Here is an 18,297-nt window from a genome sequence, read left to right as displayed (position 1 = left end):
TGGAGAGCAACGCCAGGTACGCTGTATGAACTGCAAATGCCAGAAAAAGAAGAGAATCCTCCACATCGTGGACCAACTCGATGCCACCGAGTCAACTGCATCTAGCTAGTGACCCTCCTCACCCACAGGGCGCTCCCGTTCGAGTTTGGATCATCCCTCTCCCTCTTCTTCCATGCGCGATGCAACTTGAGGCCAACATCATGCTCCTCCCTGCGAATCTCATCCAACTCCTCTTGAAACGCCTTCTTCCTCTCTTCCGCGACCCGAGCCTTCTTAAAGTCGGTAAGCAGCGGGTTAGGCGGCGCAGCATTGTTCAAGTCCTTGAGCAAACGATACACGTTGTTGCGACGGATGCGTAGATCTTCTTGCTGCGATTCCAAGTAGGCGATGTGGTCGATGGCACTGAGTTGGGAAGGAGGTAGCGGAAGCGCCTTTTGTGATTTTTGTGATGAGTTGGAGAAGGTGGAGGAGGCGTAAGGGGATCTCGGGCTGGGGGTGTAGACTTTGGCCATGGGTGCGGGTTCCCTGTCTAAGGGGGGTACTGGGCGGCGACGGTTTAGGATCGAGGAAGCGGCCGATATGGGCTCGGTTACAACGCGCTTTCCTTGCGAGGACGAGAGTCCGTTGGGCGGTGAAGGTGGTGGTGAGTGTTGGTATGTCCCTGCACTGTTGTAGGTAGTCCACGAAAACCGGCTGATGGGTGCGTGCTTGTCCTTCTCTGACGTCTCTTTGTTGTATGGCGGCGTCGCAGTCCGCAAGGTGGGGTACAACGTCTGTTCTACTGGCTCTACGGTGGCCGGGGACTGGTTCAGTTGAGTGCGATTGGTTGGTGTGATGGGGCTCGGGTACGATGTGCTTATACCGAGACCTGCTGAAGGTGAGGTTGGAGAGATGTGACCGCTTCGAAGAGGCGTGTTCTTCCCTACTTTGAGCGGGACAATGGGTTTAATGCCGTCGTTGTAACGCATATCGTTATCGCGTGGATCCTTGGGCGCCATTTCGGTTGTTACAGTTTGAGTGTCAGGCAGCTTGGGTGCGGAATCAATGGCAGCTGCAAGCGCGTTTGACCTCGCTTGGTCCGTGCTTGGTGAAATCGTCTTGCGTGGTATTTGAAGTGGTTTGTCTGCAGGCTGGTATTTGAGCGGAGGAGCGATTTCTGATCGTCCCGTCGCTCGGCTCCACGGCTCCACGGGCGGTGGTGAGCGCTTCGACCCGAAGCGGCCAACGCGCTCCCCAAAACTTGTGTTCTTTTTCTCAGGACCACTGACTGAAACCTGATACCCCATGGGCCTAGGGTCTGATGACGGCACACCTTTCGCATAAGAGCCTGGATCGACTGAAGCGGCCTTCCCTGCACTATTAGGCTCGCCTGAATACTCATCCCACTTCACTTTCGCATTTGGCGCAAGCTTGCCCTCCCAGAACTTCTGCTTAGGTGCTGGTGGAGCGTCACCATTTCGTAGGACAGACGGCGCTCTGCGTAGGACGGGGATCTGGCTGCCCGCGCGGGAATCGTCTTCGAGTTTTCTGCGATCGTCGTCCATGGGTGACACGTCACGCATCGAGCGAAATCTTCGCGGTAGGTTAAAAGAGGAGTACTGTTCCGGTTCCGGAGAGCTGGGAGGTGATATGTCTTCGTATGCGGAGGGCGATCTGCCGGTGGGGTTGTCGTTATTGTAGCAGAGTGTGTCTTGTGAGTAGATGGAGGAGGCCGTGGGTACTTCTGAGGCTCTGTAGTTGGGAGGTTCCTGGGGAGACAATAAACTGCGAGACAATCAGCGGTAAGTGAGCAAACGAAATTGCGATACTTACTGCGATAGTTGAGGGAGCGCATAATTATGGTGACTGCCATTTTGCAGGTCGGTCACTTTGGGATTGCGCTTCAGTTGATCCTCGTCATAGGTGGTTTCAAGAAGTACGGGGTTTCCTATTTGCGCATGCCTCTCCCTATCTCGGACGGCGCCCTGTAATCGTTTCCACATTATGGGCGAATCTGCATGAAACGAATATTAGCCCGGCTCGATATTGGTGCAAGTATACATAAGCATCACGAAGTATGGAAGGCGGTATTCTCAGCGGCCCCGAGCTACTTATTTCAGCAAGCCTCTCCTTTTCGCAGCAACCTCAAGAGCCATTGCACTGATTGCATGATTGTTGTATGCTTTTTGAAACCCATCGACATCGCGAGACTTGGCCCGGTCCTAGATCTGGTGGAGATAGTTGTCGGTGCGGGCGATAGGCGAGAGACATGGACCGTCGATCAGAGATGCGGAGGGGCACTACCAGATGCCTTTACTGTATCTGAATGACACAAACACCAGCTCTTTCTGTGCAACCTGGCATTGCGTCCCATCCCAGGACCGGATTGCATGGCAAGCGTATAAACCAACGGGCGATGTCGAGGACGCAAGTACCAAGGCCAAAAGAGCTGGTGATGAGATAAGGAATATGAGTACGTACCGGGTGTAATTATGCGTAAAGAAAGAGGTGTGGAGTTGGTGTTGACTGTTTGTGTTGTTGTTGTGATGGTTGATGCCAGATTAAACAAAGAAACAGCACGTAAGCTTCAAGCCGTGAATCCTTCGGGCGCTGCAGCAGCACCGAGGGCGTAATTTTGGTAAATGAGGGAGGGCGACCAAGTCGAGGTAGAGTTGTCGACGGGTATCAGTGCCGGCCCAGTGCATCTAGGAGAACACCCCACAAACACTCGCGAACTGCGCCTCGACCAAAGCGCCAGCGGCAGGATATCGCACCGGTGCCGCAAGTCTTTGTCTTCACACAGCGGTTCGACAGCAGCGAATTGGTTTGCGACACAATGTTTGGACGGGATAGGGCCGAGGCGCAAGAGGCGGCGTGGGCGAATCAGCGCGTCCCAGCACGGTGGAAATGAATCGCTGTCGCGCGTTTCAGGGCTGGAAAGGGCCCTGTTTCAGAGGCAGCGCGGCAGGGATGGGCTGGGTGCAGCGGCGCGATGCTCAACGTCTGCGCGCAGATGGGCGCGTGCTTGCGGTTGTGCGGTCACGGTGCAAGTGGAGTCGAAGTATCTAAGATTACCATGGCCACTCTCCGGTGAAAGAGAGCAGCCGTCATCATCCGTGGTTGTGCAGGCCGGTGGCTATGTCTCACATGCAGTGCCGTGCTTCCCAGCTGTGATGGCGCCCCTTTGACGGGCAGATGGCAGGCCGCATGCGATTCAATCGTCTGTACATATGTCTCGATTCGGCCCTTGCATGTCAGCCGGCGGACGTCCGTGATAGTTTGGCATGGATGGCTGGTTAGTGCTGAGAGAGTCTTTGGGGTTGCATCATCGGCTGTCATGTCGACCGAGCTCCCCGCCGACCCTCGACCACGCCAGCACCCTTCACCGTCACCACTCTAGCACAGCTGTAGCACATCACCCGCAGCCATGTCAGATGGTATGTCTCTACAAGAGCCACCTTCTGGGACAACGTCGCGCTAACCGCAATAGCACTCCCATCACCTCTGCCGGAGCCAGCGGCAACCCACGCGTAAGCAACCAGCTCCGCTCCTTCACCAACACCTAGCTCACAGCCCTCCAGCGCCTCCGTCTTCACCCCAATAAACATCATCCTCTTCTCTCTCTTCGGCCTGCTCGTCTATCTCCGCCTCAAGCCAGCCGCCCCGCAAACCCTCCCTCGCGCCCCGCCGCCAACCGTCTTCCGCACCTTCACCCCGCCCTCGCTCTTCCCCTACAATGGCTTGAACAACATGCCCGTCTACCTCGCCGTCCGTGGCCGTGTCTTTGACGTTACATCCGGTCGCAACTTCTACGGACCTGGTGGCCCTTATGCAAACTTCGCTGGCCGAGATGCCTCGAGAGGCCTCGCCTGTGGTAGTTTTGACGAGGACATGTTGACCAAGGATTTGGACGGACCGCTGGACACTCTCGAGGGTCTGGATGCCGAGCAGATGGATGCGCTGAGGGGATGGGAGGAGAGATTCGAGGAGAAGTATTTGGTTGTGGGCAAGCTGGTGCCTGTGGGTCATCCCGAGGCCGAAGACACCAAGGCGTAGACCCGACAAGACAGACGTCTAGCAAGAATGCTGTGGAGCCTAAATCTGCCTCATTGAGGCTGAAGGAATGGTATCCGTTCGCCATGTGTCGCCGCGCATGGTCCTGTAACGGTTTGCGATCCGATAAAACCGTCATGCCATATATACTACAAGCCTGTGCCAAAGCAACTGCATGTACACGGATCCAGCCAAAAGGCACGTAGGCAAGGACTGAAGGGGTTTCTCGGTTTCGAAGGGCTCTCTAACGTGAAATCAAGCATCTTCATATTCTTGTAATGGTTTATCGTACGCCTTGACACCTAGCACCGGACCAGTCTTAAGTGAGAGTTGATGAATGCATGGCTTGAACATAGCCTGCCCCTAGTACAACATCTTAGCGTAACCGCCCGAATGCGGGGTTAGCTCTGATAGGCAATCAAATCCCACTTACCTCAACACGACTGATAGCAGACTCACCGCGCTTGTAGCGTCTCTTAGTTCATGCTTCCCATCCTCTCCCCGATGTCATAACGACGCCCTATATGCTTGGCGGGCGCTTTAGATATCAAATACATCCAGACCATCTGTTTGACACGCCTTGAAAGATAATCGAATACAACCATGGATCAACTTAGTCTTGTCGATAAGCCACTAGCATGGTTGCTGCTGCTGGCGGGGGTAATTGTTCTGGCATTGTCCCAGCGAGGTCGACTACAAAAGGCTGTCAGTGTATGAAGTCTCCAGTATTGCATCTTCCCTTAGAGACATTGATAACAACCGGTAATCCAGAGACCTTGGCGGGCGCCGACAACATCACCAAGCACCAACAAACTCGAGTCTATAAATCCAGAAGCCGTATACAATGCCATTACGCCGCTCCCAAACTTCAACCTCGAAACAGAAGCACCTCTCAAGCTTCGTCCTTTCAAACCGAAGTTTCATATGACCATGGGTAGCGTCTCCATCATGAATCTTGAACACTATGACAAGCACTGACACAGATGACATAACAGCTCTTGAGAACACCACCCTAAATAACCTCCTAGCCGTGGACAACACCTACTGCACACGTTTACAAATTCGAACGAAGCTCCTCAATCAAGAACACCACGAAGTCATTGCGTGCAACCCAGAAGCCGTCCCCGCAGTCCAAGAACTCTACGAATGGCTCATAGGAACGTACCTACCCCAACGCTTCCCAAGCCTATACCGCATCACAGAATCAGGCAAACATTTGCGGAACCACGTCACAGATACCCTCATCCCACTACATATGCCAAACGGAGAAGAAGCACTTGAGATCTTAGGTGCGAACATCGATACGGAATTCCTTTTACTCACTCCCTCTCCTCCTACATCTTCGCCTACTGTTCCCACGAAATACGTACTAACGGCCTTTGTAAACTGCTTTCCAAGCGGCTTCAACACACGCTCAAAACTCGGCCAACTCCTCGCTGACATCCACGCTCCCGTCCCCGGGTACGCGGCAAAGCTAGAGAAGAGCATGGATCGCTTCTTTGCCAATCTGCCTGTGGGCAAGATCGTTAAGCGGAGTAATTGGAGCATCAGTACGAATGGGGAGCTGTTCTGCTTGCAGGGTAATCATATGAGTGAAGAGGAGATGCAAAGAAAGCAAGAAGTGGAGGATGTAGAGGAGATTGGTCTGAACAAGTCGGTAGTAAGGTGTGAAAGGCAGACGTTGCATCGTTTACCAAAGACTGGAGCACTGGTCTTTGCGTTCAAGGTACGTTTGGCTGGCTTTGCTAGCTGGATTCGGCTAACGAGAACAAGACCTACCAGTATCCCCTACGTGAATTGAGGGACGAGGGAAGTGGGCAGGTTCTTGCGGAAGCTATCGACGGCTTGGGCCTGGGCAGCGTACCAGCCATGACTATCTACAAGCGTCAGGTCGTTTGGGGTGATAAAGTCAAAGCGTTCTTGAGAGGAGAGATTGATGCTTGAAGTATAGACAAGATGTATAGCACATTGATTATTCCACTACACGCATCATATTGACTGTATCTTGAGATACCGGGTGCCCAATATTATACATGTGAACTAACTTTCCACCTCATCACCTTTCCTCCACCGAAAATTTCACATGGATCGGGAGTTCTTCTAGGGACGTCCAAGGCCGATTCCACAAGAAGGCCCACCCACAAGCAAGTGCACAGCAGCACTTACTTTTCGATCCGAGTCCACCACACATCTGCTCCATTGATTGTCGTGTAACCGGTAACCGTGAAGTGAACCATGGTCGAAAGTTGTAAATGAGCAGCGCCGTGAGACTCAAACCCAGTGGTACCCGACCCCACGGTAAATGTGTCCTACTCACTCCGTAGACCGATTACCCTTGTCTATGTTCTCCGCAGGCTCCATCTCCGATACTGGAAACCAGTCTGATGGCAGCCTATAAGGTCCTGTGTTAGTTGTTCATACTCCATACACCAAAGTCCAAGCCCTTGCCCTAGCCGTCTTCTTCGAAGACGGTCCTTATTTTCACGCTCAAAGCAAAGAAGCAGAACAACGCCAAAAGTCAAGAAAATTGCAACGCTGAAATCCATGTTGTAGAGCTTACCGACGAATAGTGGAGGTACCAACTGGATTGCCACGTTTCATCATGGGTGGCTTGACGACAGCAGACTTTGCAGGTGTGGCGGTCTTAGGCGCGGGGTTCTTACTGGCGAAGAATTTGTGCGCGAGAGCTTCCTTTGGCGATAGACGCTTTTCGACGTTCATGTGTAGACTTGCGCTCAACAGATCCGCAAGATCGTTCAGCTCGCCCACGGTAGGTCCTCCAGTGGAGATGCTTCGGGCAGCTTCATGAACTCGCGTCTTCATATCGCGGTTGATCTTCTTCTGCTGTTCAATTTTACGGACAGAGAGCTTTGGCTCGTTAGCTTTACCTCTTAAAGGGACAAAAGCGCTTACCTTGTTGTACTGATCCACCTCCCGACTGATGAACTTCAACGGTGGACCCAACTCAAAGTTATCGAGAATATTGTTGACGAGACCCTTCTTGAGCAGCTTCTCGCTTGGCCATCCCAGACAGTCCATAAAAGACTTGATCATCTGGTTGTTAGACCGTCCGGTAAAGAGGATTTTACCAGTCCATAGCTCATACACAGTGCAACCCACAGCCCACATGTCGACAGGATAGCCAACCTCCATACCAAGTATGATCTCGGGTGCGCGGTAGAATCGACTAACGAGGTACTCAGTGCGCTCGATCACGTCTCGCTTGTCGACAGCGGTACCGAAATCGGCGAGCTTGATAGTTTTCTTGTCAGCAGAGACTAGGACGTTGTCTGGCTTTAGATCAAGGTGGATGACCTGACAGTTCTGCAAGTGCTGGAGACCAAGAAACATCTGACGCGCATAGATGCGGACAGCTGGAAGTGTGAGGCCGTGGCCGTTGGTCTCTTCCTTGAGCAGGTCTCGCAGGTTCTTCGACATGTGTTCGAACACGATGCACAGATGGCCCTTGTGGTCGAAAGAACCCAATAAGCGAATAATGTGACGCTTGTCCTGTGGGTCTGCCTCGTTGACTTTGCGCAGGAAGTCCATTTCCTTCTGACTGGCTCTTCTCATCAAGTCGTTCCGGCGAATCATCTTGATAGCGACTATCCTGGGATTTGAATCTCCGGTGTCAGCCCTGACTTCTTCAGCTTGTGCGACGTTGGCAAAGACACCACGGCCAAGACCCTTGATCATGCGATAGCGTCCACCATCCACTAGCTCGTTGCTGATCAGTTTGTAGTAGCCTTCGGGGTCGTCCCAATTGTCGAGCAGCTTCTCGTCAAGCACAGTGCCTTTCGCAACAACAGCCTCCTCAGTTCCGACATCTTCTTCCTCGTCTTCGTCATCAGAAGCGAACATGTCGAACTCTTTCTTTTGTTTCTTGACAGGTGCTACTTTCTCAGCTGGAAGTGTAGAGAGGGCTTTCGGGTCGGTCTCGCGGTACGCATCCGAGGATACTTCGGTGTTCTGGTTCTTCTTGGCAGCGCGATCGCGGTCGTCCAGCATGTCCTGTAGCGGGTCGTAATCCGCCGCGGATGGACTCGCTACCGCAGGACTGTTGCCCTCGCTGATTACGTTCTGTTTGTCGATTACCATAACGTCTGGTGAAGCTGGTACGGAGTCGAGGTCGCCATTACGGGGCGATGCGAACGGTGAGATGGGACTGTCGGCGTGGGCCGCTGGCGATCCGACATTAGGGGTTGCCGCTTCAGATGCATTCGTCAGCACAGCCTGCTGAAGCAGACTGTCTTTCGGCTTCTGTTGCTCAGAAGCAGCGGCGCGTATAGCAGCCCAGCGGCGACGTTTCTCTTCACGCGATTCTTGAGTGGGAACTTTCTCTTCGACAGGGGCCGGGGTGTACTCAGTCGTATCGTCAACGGAGGTCCTATTGCAGAGTCAGTTGTGTAGAGGAATCATTTGGCACTGGGTACACTTACATCTCAACATCTTCTGTCACGCTTGCCTTGTTCGCCTCGGCCTTGGGGCGTTCTGACGGTGCCTGTTGCTTCTGTGGCTGCGACTGACGAGACTTGTCGCGCTGCTGATCTCCGTGACGCGAGTTCTGTGGTCGCTTGTCGGTAGGCAGCGGCTCTCGGAAGTCTGGCACGGGGTTGGGGTTCTCGACTTCGGCGTATGATATGGGCCTGGCGTGTGATCGGTCTGGTACATCCTTCTGTTCCTTGACAAAGCCTCCCTGGTACGATCCTGGAGCCCGTCGAGGGTCACCGTGTCTGCCACGATCAGCATGATACCGCTTGTCAGGACGACTGCGCGGCGGAGAGGCCTTGCGCTTGTAGCCCCTTGCATCATTCCCAGTGTGGTCGGCTCGGCTTCGTCGATAGGGCGATGGCGATCGGTCGACGGCGCGGTTCCTCCGATAGGGTGACGGAGAGCGTGATGGGGTGCGCTTGCGGCGGTATGGCGAAGGGGAGCGACTCAATGCGCGGTAGTTATCATAAGCACCATCCAGTCCAAAGGACCTGCTTGAGCCGTTAATCGCAGGTTCGTCGCGCGAGTTGACTGTGTTTGCCTTGTGTCGGGTATCCAAGACCTCGCCCTCTGAAGCTGAACTTGAGCGAGACGCTGCCATGTTGGCTCTTGCTATGATGCTGGACCGCGCTATCTTGCTTCAGAAGATAAATTCTGGCGTCAGCTTGCTTCTTGTTGATGAGAAGATTGAGTGTCTCTATCACTGACTGTGTAGCAGAGAAGGAGAGACAAGCGCGACCGCACCGAGATGGTGAGTAGGAACGCGCTGGTGATGGGTGAATTCGTCGTGGTCTCGTCGCGGTTGGCTTCGCGATTCAGCGGGGAAAGTGCAATGAAGTCAGAGCTTTAGGCATTACCTAAGCAGGCACGTGACCTAATAATCCATCCCTCAGCAAGACCACGTTTGCCTCTCCAAGCCAGCGCTCAATGTTCTCGATATCATCTCGGTCGATTGGTCAGGTTATTTGATACAACAATATGTAGTGGAAGTCCAAGCTTTTGAGCCGTTGGGATGTTTCCCAAGCCCGCCCGAGTGACTTGACGAAGTGCCCAGGTGGACTTACCCGTACGTACTCTACTCCGACGTTTATAGAATTACCAACCTTACGAAAGACTTCGTAGCGGCTAGAACAAGACGTCTGCTTTGACCAGACGCCGCTTCCGTTGACGCAAGCAACGGCCAGATGAAATTTACCCAGTTGTATGGTCCTGGACAGCGTCAAAAAGGGTGTGTATGCTGGTAAGGCGTCCAAGGACAGTTCATGATCAACTGACAGCGCACTTGTGCCTCATCGTGCCGTGCTTTCTTGCTCTTTCCGCTTTGCGAGGGGCCAAAGCGGCGATGGTCTGATTCCCGTGATTCATGTCGAAATCCACGACAGCAGTCCATGACTCTTCGCAGGGGAGTTCCACAAAACGACTTCGTTACGGGTTGTAGTTGCTGTGTCACTGCCCAATATCAACTGGATCGCCTGTAACAAATAGCATCGGATGCATCCCGCCGAAAGTATCCTCGCCTCGCCTCGACGCCTACCGAGGCTGTGCAGCCTTTGGTGACGGGTCTCATGCGATGGGGCTAAGCACCCGGTGTTGCGCCTCCCTCCGTCTACCTTGGTAGCTTACGCGCACGAAGATCTTCCGCATCTAAGATTCGCGAGCCGATCCATGTAACAGTAACATGCCGGTTGTAGTCCAGTAAGCCAATGTCTCTGGGTAAGGTAGGCGAGTTGTTTTTTTCGATTCTCGCATGCCGCGGAAATGCTTCAAGCATGATCACCATCAACATTGTGAACGAACGCATGTTATCCTTGCCAAACGACTATCTAAGCGATTGACAATCGCGCAGCAGAATACGAGACACTTCCACGCCTTAGGCGTGTTGGTATGGAAAGCACGGTGTGCGTCACGCTCACAGGTTGCAGCGGTGAACGATAGCTCACATACACTCCACCTAGGTACAAAGAAGAAAAGTGTCCACCATGTGGAAATGCAAACACGGGCCATGTGTTCGGCTGAAGGCTATGACAAAGGCATCAAAAGTCGCAAGTCTCTTCTCCAGAACCGCAGAGTACGACTAAATGTTCTACACTGTACACCGTAGTGTAGCTAGGTAAAGGAGAAATCCAGGTGAGATAAACTTTGCGCTACCTATGAGCAAAGGGTGCATGAAAGTCGTACGATTGACCCTGCAGGAAATGATATTCAACATAGCCGAGCTTCGGTACTCATCATGTTGTTGGACGGAACGGGTGCAATGAATGAGTACGTTACCCGAAGCGTACTTGATCTGATAGCTCTGCTAGCCACGTTTTCAAACACTTCATTGTGTGCGCTATTCACGTATGTCACCGAAGATCTTCGGGGTTTGGATGACCCTGTGGCTAGATTGGACGAAGTTCCGAACCAATCGCGAACGTCGGCGTGGCTTCCGTAGCCACTGACGTGCTGAAGGCACGAAACGGTAGAGACCCTGATATAGCGTGTGCCAGACTACCGGGACAAGATGGAGAACCGACAGCAGGGGACTGAGATGAAGTCAGGTCTGGACCTCGATCGATATCCTCCGTACAATTCTCTTCTACGCCTCTTCGACGCTTGCAAAGTAAGCTTTCTAGTTCTGCCATATGTGCGAGCCATCTGTTCCAAATCAACGTACCAATCCACGGATTTATGTTGCCTAACGTCATTTACCGGCGAAGACCGGCCACACCGGGGAACACCACAGCACACCTAGCCGGCCCTGAACTATGCCCTCAACTTCTATTCTCTAACCAGCCCCCAGTTATCCTTGCGACTTCATGTCTCCTCAGCAGCGATCAAGAACAGATGGAAAAATTTCAGGTCTTGAAAGTACGCAAGTAGAGAATGACCTACCAGTGAGACAACTCTCACATCTAGAACCTATGATCTAGCTCTGGGATAGATTGAAGCATTACCAAGTTGTGAAGATCCTCGGCCAGGGTCTGATCACGGTTCAATGGGTGAATGGGCAGCAGTAGAGCCCATAGTAGTCTGAGACGTCTGAGACTCCAAGGCCGCAAAGTCTAGCGCAGGTCCGCAAGAAGCCGTAAACTCTGCGATCCCTGTGTACTCGAGACTTCATAGCCCAAGGTTACAGACGGAGTTCGATGAGCAAATCTCGGTGTGATGGTCTAAGAGTACCTCGCAAAAGGTTGCTGATCGAGCTTGGAAGGCGCGTCCAATTTCCTTTTTGGGAGAGGCAGAATATCTGCCCGGGCAGAATACATCATCCAGACACGATCAACACAGAGAGAGATATTGGTCAAACATGACTAGGGAAAGTGCTTACTTGGGAAACATCATAAGCTTCAGAAGGGAGATGGGCTTCAATAGTCTTTCGTACCGCAGCTACACTTCAATAATGGGTTTGATTGTAGTTTCTGCTCACCGAGATGTGTAGCACGTGGTTGCACACTGCACGGTGGAATGCTCGGTGAGTTGGCGTTAGGTCATAGATGCGATCGGGATACCAATCAGACGTGGTTAGAGCCATGTATCTAAGGAAGCGACTGCGAAGTCTTCCCCGTACCCGTTCATGGTGTGGAGCTAGTTGAAAAGCCTCGTGCTCCGTCTTAGGGTAAGAATACCCTCTTGGGCTAAGTTTGGGCCGACTTAGAATAATTGCTTGATGACAATTGAAAAAGGGTCAGGAACAGGTTTGGAGGTAAGGTACCACTACAATAGCATCGACTTAGACGGCGTCCCGTACAGCTTGACATAGGCAATGTTGTGGAAAGTTTCAGCCTCGACGCCGTATCCCCGCGTAGTCTGTCTATAACCCACTATGCGTCGAAGTCGAGCATCCAGCTAGTGGAAAGAAGATCACGGGAGTTCTTTCTCGTGCGTATGCCGGCGGGAGGCGCAGTGGAAGAAGCACTATACCCGCCGCTTTGCTTACCTCGCTGCACGGAGGTATGCCATCCGACTTGGATAGAAGAAAGAAAGGCATATGAGCGTGGCGTGGCTTCGTGGTGGCGTTCTGCACTCTAATGCGCGTGCGGGAGAATGTTCCTGCCCAGCTGCCTGACTATTGACCCTGGCAAAAGCTACTTGACCGTGTTGGTCTTAACGTCCGGGCGTCGAGAGGGCACATGAAGCCGACATTCGTAAACTTAAAAACTACGTCACACCCTACCATCCTTGATGGTCTAAGCATACTGCGTTTTTCTCATGGCGGATCCCGGTTGGGCGCTTCAACGCGGCAGCGCGTCCAGCAAGCTTTGGTGGCTATCGGTCCGACTAGATATTACCACACCGGCTTGGGTCAAGGGCGTCGCGCTGCTTAGATTCTACGTGTTCCTAGCGACATTCCAACAAGCGTCCATGTTAGGTTGAGACCATACGGGATACTAAGCTATGGAGGCCTGGAACTTCGTTGAAAGTTGATTTGAGACGATCTGCCGCACGTCACTGCACCAGTGAGCATGCAAAGTGATGATCGACAGGCGTGATCTAACCGTACCTATGTTTACACCAAGAAAAAGGGTCCGATTCCACATAGCAACCTTGATCGCGCGCATGGCGTACTGAGGCTACTTGCGGTTTACAGATCTCTGTTCAATCAGATGGAGAGCGACTCATACCAGTCGAAAACTTCATGACATAGTATCATGGGGTCGCATGTCCGCGTTCGGTTTCGCATGCCTTTGCCAGCATCTCGTAGGAGCGGCCGTTCTAGCCTAGTCTAACAGTGCCGTCCGCTAACCCGATTTCCCCGCGGTCGTTGCTGTGTGGTGCGCTAAAACACTAGATCCAGCTGCATCCGAAAGCTGGTGTTTAGATGGGCGACGCTTTTGAAACTTCGTCCCAGTTCTATGTGCGTGTCAGCAGTTCCGCACAGGAGTTCGCCGGGCACTAATGAACCTCAGGCTCAGTGCTCTAGTAGAGGATATACAAAGTTAATGCCCGATATGCATTGCGGATCTTCCATGTGAATTTTGCAGAAGCAAATCCTTCCCTCCACCACCACCTTACTCCGACATAGCTCCTTTTGTTGATAACTCCGCCCTGAGATATGCTCGCATTCATGCCGGCACAATCATCGAATTCGTCTCCTGGTAGGTCGGCATCATGTCCAGCTCTTGATCCCCCCACTAACATATACCGCAGGATTGAACTACTGGTATGGCAGTGGCAGCTTGCCTGACACTTTAGAAGGACTTCCGCAAGGTAGCGCAAATCCTCGCTTGATGCGTCGTGCCTCGGAAGCCGTAGGACAAGCTCAGGGAATCCAAATGTGAGTATGTCAGTCTTAGCAGACTATCCCCACCAGCATACACACGATAGCAATCGACCCCGTCTCTGGACCCGGACCGGACCCATCTTTCGCCCACCTCGCACTCCGTTACCACTCCTCAAAAGGCCGAACCAGTACCTGGAAGGTGGTGGATGGCCTTGCAGTACGATGAGTCGACGACGTCCCTCTGAGCTCGCGGCAGGCTCCAATCCCCATCATCCACCAGAGACACAGAGCACGTTTCGAAGCACCGGTACGATCCGGAGATGCCAAGAAATACCTGGGAATCGTGAGAGATTGCTCAAGCTATTGCTCGAGCGATGATCCCCGGGGAAAGGATCTGCAAGTCGTCTTACGACCGCCCGTGGCTGTGCATATCGGCATGTCGTATTGGCGACGGAGAATATGTGCTCCGTTTAGGGTCTCCTGGCTATCACGACGGTAATTTGATATACCTGCCCGTTGCGGCGTCAGGATGACCCGTGCATTGCTGCGCTTCCAAGGATTTCCTTCGGCACTGGTTTCGGGGCTGTTGAATTCGGGCTGCTGGCGCGGGGTCCAAACCACCATGGACGGCGCGCATATCGATGCGAGTCTACGCAACGATGTGCGCAAGCCAGATGCGCGACCGTCGGGATGCATCGCCAGCTGCTTCTGCCATTTTGACGCGGATTTTGAGTTTTGCTGACACTTCATCAGTCAGGAGCCCTCCGAGTGGGACGAAAGCCAGGTGCCCCTCCACCTCGACACCAACCAAACCAACCTCGTGATTCGCCCGCTGGCAGCGTCCGCCGCTGCAAATCACAAAGCCCCGCTGGCGCCCAAACAGGGACTTGGAGGCGCCCTTGCCAATGCTCGGGGGCAGCATTCGTCTCCCATTGCCGGCACGTATGCGTTGCGGACGCCCCGCGGGAAGATCACATCGATAGCATGTGAAAGCTGCAGGAAGCGCAAGTCCAAGGTACGTACCCGTTGTGCGCGTATGCCACAGGCACACTGACACATGCGCAGTGCGACGGCGTGAGGCCCAAGTGCAACACTTGCCAATCCAAGAACCTCACATGTGTCTACGATGTCGCCGAAGATGGCAAAACGACAACTCAACTGCGGGCCCATGTCAGGCGGTTAGCCAAGGAGTTGGATGATATGAAGTCCGTCGTGTCGCTGCTGGCAATGGCACCGGATCGTGCATCGGCTGCAAACTGGGCGTCCGAGCTGGAGAAGAATGGTTTCGCACACCATTCAGCTGAGGAGGTCAAGAAAGCGCTTTCGGTACGTTTCGCTTCAACCACTCATGGCCTGTTGCTGACTGAAGAAAAGGAGTCTCTGGGTCCAACACCTGCCCTTGCAGACGCCGATTCGTTTGGAACTCCAAGCAGTAGCGAGCCCTTTCCTGGTCACACGCACCCCTTGGCCGGCTCATCGTACGGCGGTTCTTCCCGTGAAGAAAGAGAACAGAGCCAGTCTTCGCTGGCCTATTCCCACGACAATCCCGTCGACGTGACTGTGGCCGCGAACCCCTCTCCACTCAGCCTCGAGGCTGCGGCGAATGCCCTCAACAAATTCGGCTTCGATTGCGCGTTCTATCGGAGGACCAAACGAGATCAGCTCGCGAATGGGTGGAGCGAGCCCCAGATATTTGGAAGATCGGAGATCGATGTCGATACTCTTTTGCTGGGCTTCTTGGACCCTCAGGATGCGCAGCCAGTCTCGACGTGGTGTTCCAGAACAGTCAACAGGCTGCTTCCCTCGTCCCCTCTGCCAGTCAGACTTGCGTCTACATGGCTTTTGACTAAATTGATGCGCGTAAGTAATGTTTCGCACGGCACGAAGTCGGAGCTAATCCTTCTGCAGTTCCTCATATGGCCCAGTGTGGAGAACGTGAACGCAAGTCCGGAGTGGTTGATGCCACCCGCAGGAAAGCAGGAGACGTCACCGTACGATATGCTCATTGACCTTGTTCCCTGGTACGTTCGCCGGCTCTTCAAATCTTCTGATTCTTACTGACCATCCTACAGGCCTCAAGTACGCCAGCTGCTGTATGCGCATCCCCAGGAATATCCAGTTGTACATCTCGTTGGATTGATCGGTATCACATGGCCATACGCGGACGATGCGTGCCATTACTGGGACATTGAATCCGGCTACACCCGTATGACACCACTTTTTGAGAGTACCATCGCCGACCTGAACAACTGGACTGTCGATCCAAAGATCCTCGAGATTATGCCGCAACTGGAGGGGCATATCCCGATCAAGCCGGTAGCATGATATTCTTGCAGCGTTTTGGGTTGTTCATGTTATTCTTTCGGAGTTTAGTCCATCATCGGGTTCTTGGTGAAGTTCATCTTCGCATCTCTTGGTCGCAATCGGCGTATCCTTCACGTATCTTGGGGCGTTGGTCACATCGCAGGGCCGCTGTCCGCGAAAAGCCGTCTTTGGGTAATCATGTCTTGTAATCAAATGTCCGGGAGTAAGGCCTGGGGAGTGTAGTAATTGGGAATCGGAAAGGAACGATACAAACGAAAATGGAACATACTTGAATATAAGCAGCAAGTGCACGATTGCCTGAAAGTATCCGAACCCGGCCCTAGCAGCGCCAGGCCTTCCAAATAACTCTCCTTCGAGTCCGCGGAAAGCAATCTAGCGCCAAACTCCACTATCGGCTTCCAGCCATGTGGCTCTTGTGGCTCTTCTGTACCCACTCTGATCAATGTGATGCCAAGGCTAGACCGGAAGAATCAAACCGGTGTGGCGATCGGTGGAACATCTCGACTCTTTACACGGGCGATCCCGCTAGGAACTTCACTATGGCAAACGGCATTCGTGATCGAGAGTCTACTCGAGTCGGTAGATGATTGTGGTTCGATTCTTACTCATGTCCATGGCTATAGCGCATCCCTCTCGATTGCGGAGATGACTGTTAAAGTATTAGTGAAAATATCGAGAGACGGGCGCTGTGCTCTATACCCAAGAACGGCATATCTACGTGCAGCTTTGCACCTTACTGGTCCCGGCAATTCGAAGGGCACGCGTGGGGAACACGGCTTCTGCCGTGTAAAAGCGACCCACTTGCGATATATGGGTCTTTCGAAGATGTTGGTATTGGGAAGGTATTCCTCACTGAGCGTTAGGAACTCTTGTGTTATCGTGGCTTGAGCAGAGCGGATGCAGCGGGCAAAGAGCGACAGCGCTGGCTTTTGTGAGGCATCCTCTCCGCGGAAGCCGCAATGGCCTAGCCAAGTATATTCCCGTCTCTGTATCCTGAGCGTGCAGCCATTGTCCCACTATGCTCTAGCTTCGACTGACCATTCTGTCGGGATTTAACATTTCTTGGATGCTTTTGCTGTTTGGGAGGTTTGGGCTACAACTAACATTTTACCCAGGTATTACCGGGTGGAAATGGATCTTTGTGCAGATGGCTAGAACGAGCTGTATTTCAAAGGCCCCGTATGCAAACGAACATTCTCATAAACCAGACTCCATTGCGTTCACATGGGGATAATCCTACGAAACATTGTAGGGCATAGCGGATAGCAATTCTCGATAGGTATCTCCCCACTTGGGCTAGCGTTCCTTCTCAGATGTTAGACGCTTTTAGCCACAACCAGACTTTGGAAACGTCCCCAATGAGCATGCGACGCCCGACCACCGAGCATCAATCATCAGCAAGTTCGTGGGAAATGCCCATTCAGGCTGAGCGCATGCAGCCATGCACAAGCGACTTTGTACGAGCTTGCCTATAGCATCACCCGGTGGACGTACCGATGGATGACTCTGGAGCTGAACTTCGGTTGCATGGGGATGTCAAGGACTGCAGTATCCCATGCATGTGCTGTCGCCGGCATGCGCAAATCAAATCCCATCTCGCAATACCACCCGCGCATCGCGAGCCGGGCCCACTCTTTCATGGCTGTCAGAAACAGAGTGCTTGCGCAAGGGTTGGCATGATTCCGATTGGCTCCAGGTCAACTCAGGTGCACCATCAGCAACTGCGCGTTCATGATGGTTGTTCGGCCCGAGTCTTTGATCGAGCACACTTCGGCCTTCATTGCCGACATCCCTGTACTCATAATGCTCATCGGTTGGTGAACATGTTTGATCATGATGCATTGCATAAAAGCGCTGCCCACGGGATGCGCTGGCTAAGTCTGCATTAGAAATTATTTGGACTAAGCTGAACACACCGGGTGTTCTAGGACCGAAAAGACATTGCAGCACATCTGCGAACGATTGAGAACAAAGGAGACGATTCGACAGAGGAAACGCGCGACTCAGAAAAGATCCTCAACCCCCACTACATTGCCCCCTCCGCTACCGATAGGATGTCCACAACCTCTTCGACTGCTTTCGGATATATCCTGGTTCTCTTTCCCAGCGTTGCCGACCAAGTCATTCATCCCTGTGATCCATTCAGTTCGCCCCGCCGTTTCATTATCAGCCTTCAGATCGTACGTGATTTTGCTGCCCACGTAGCCGACATGGTTACCAATGACCTTGTTCACTTTGATCTCACC

General features: G+C 53.0%; 5 protein-coding genes across 5 annotated transcripts; 3 read left to right on the top strand and 2 right to left on the bottom strand.

Moving 5' to 3' along the window:
* Window positions 1-101: 101 nt before the first annotated feature.
* Window positions 102-1,982, bottom strand: J4E85_004579 (uncharacterized protein; the record flags this gene model as incomplete). The annotated part of the gene is made up of 2 exons (XM_051468835.1): window positions 102-1,764; window positions 1,813-1,982. The coding sequence occupies 2 exons, from the start codon at window positions 1,980-1,982 to the stop codon at window positions 102-104; spliced, it is 1,833 nt and encodes a 610-aa protein (XP_051327050.1).
* A 1,424-nt stretch (window positions 1,983-3,406) lies between these two features.
* Window positions 3,407-4,035, top strand: J4E85_004578 (uncharacterized protein; the record flags this gene model as incomplete). Its single annotated transcript, XM_051468834.1, has 3 exons — window positions 3,407-3,416; window positions 3,470-3,509; window positions 3,561-4,035. The coding sequence occupies 3 exons, from the start codon at window positions 3,407-3,409 to the stop codon at window positions 4,033-4,035; spliced, it is 525 nt and encodes a 174-aa protein (XP_051327049.1).
* A 961-nt stretch (window positions 4,036-4,996) lies between these two features.
* J4E85_004577 (uncharacterized protein) lies at window positions 4,997-5,976 on the top strand (the record flags this gene model as incomplete). The annotated part of the gene is made up of 2 exons (XM_051468833.1): window positions 4,997-5,758; window positions 5,815-5,976. The coding sequence occupies 2 exons, from the start codon at window positions 4,997-4,999 to the stop codon at window positions 5,974-5,976; spliced, it is 924 nt and encodes a 307-aa protein (XP_051327048.1).
* A 612-nt stretch (window positions 5,977-6,588) lies between these two features.
* On the bottom strand, window positions 6,589-9,124 carry J4E85_004576 (uncharacterized protein; the record flags this gene model as incomplete). Its single annotated transcript, XM_051468832.1, has 3 exons — window positions 6,589-6,900; window positions 6,946-8,419; window positions 8,472-9,124. 3 exons carry the CDS (start codon window positions 9,122-9,124, stop codon window positions 6,589-6,591), a joined length of 2,439 nt encoding a protein of 812 aa, XP_051327047.1.
* Window positions 9,125-13,558: 4,434 nt separating this feature from the next.
* J4E85_004575 (uncharacterized protein) lies at window positions 13,559-16,051 on the top strand (the record flags this gene model as incomplete). The annotated part of the gene is made up of 7 exons (XM_051468831.1): window positions 13,559-13,601; window positions 13,654-13,780; window positions 14,480-14,741; window positions 14,792-15,052; window positions 15,101-15,586; window positions 15,635-15,747; window positions 15,799-16,051. 7 exons carry the CDS (start codon window positions 13,559-13,561, stop codon window positions 16,049-16,051), a joined length of 1,545 nt encoding a protein of 514 aa, XP_051327046.1.
* Window positions 16,052-18,297: the final 2,246 nt, after the last annotated feature.

Source organism: Alternaria conjuncta (assembly GCF_024043145.1).
Source record: "Alternaria conjuncta strain BMP 0040 chromosome Unknown scaffold_6, whole genome shotgun sequence".
NCBI lineage: Eukaryota > Fungi > Ascomycota > Dothideomycetes > Pleosporales > Pleosporaceae > Alternaria > Alternaria conjuncta.
The sequence above is the reverse complement of the archived record's forward strand: the minus strand, read 5'-3'. Positions and strand labels throughout refer to the sequence as shown.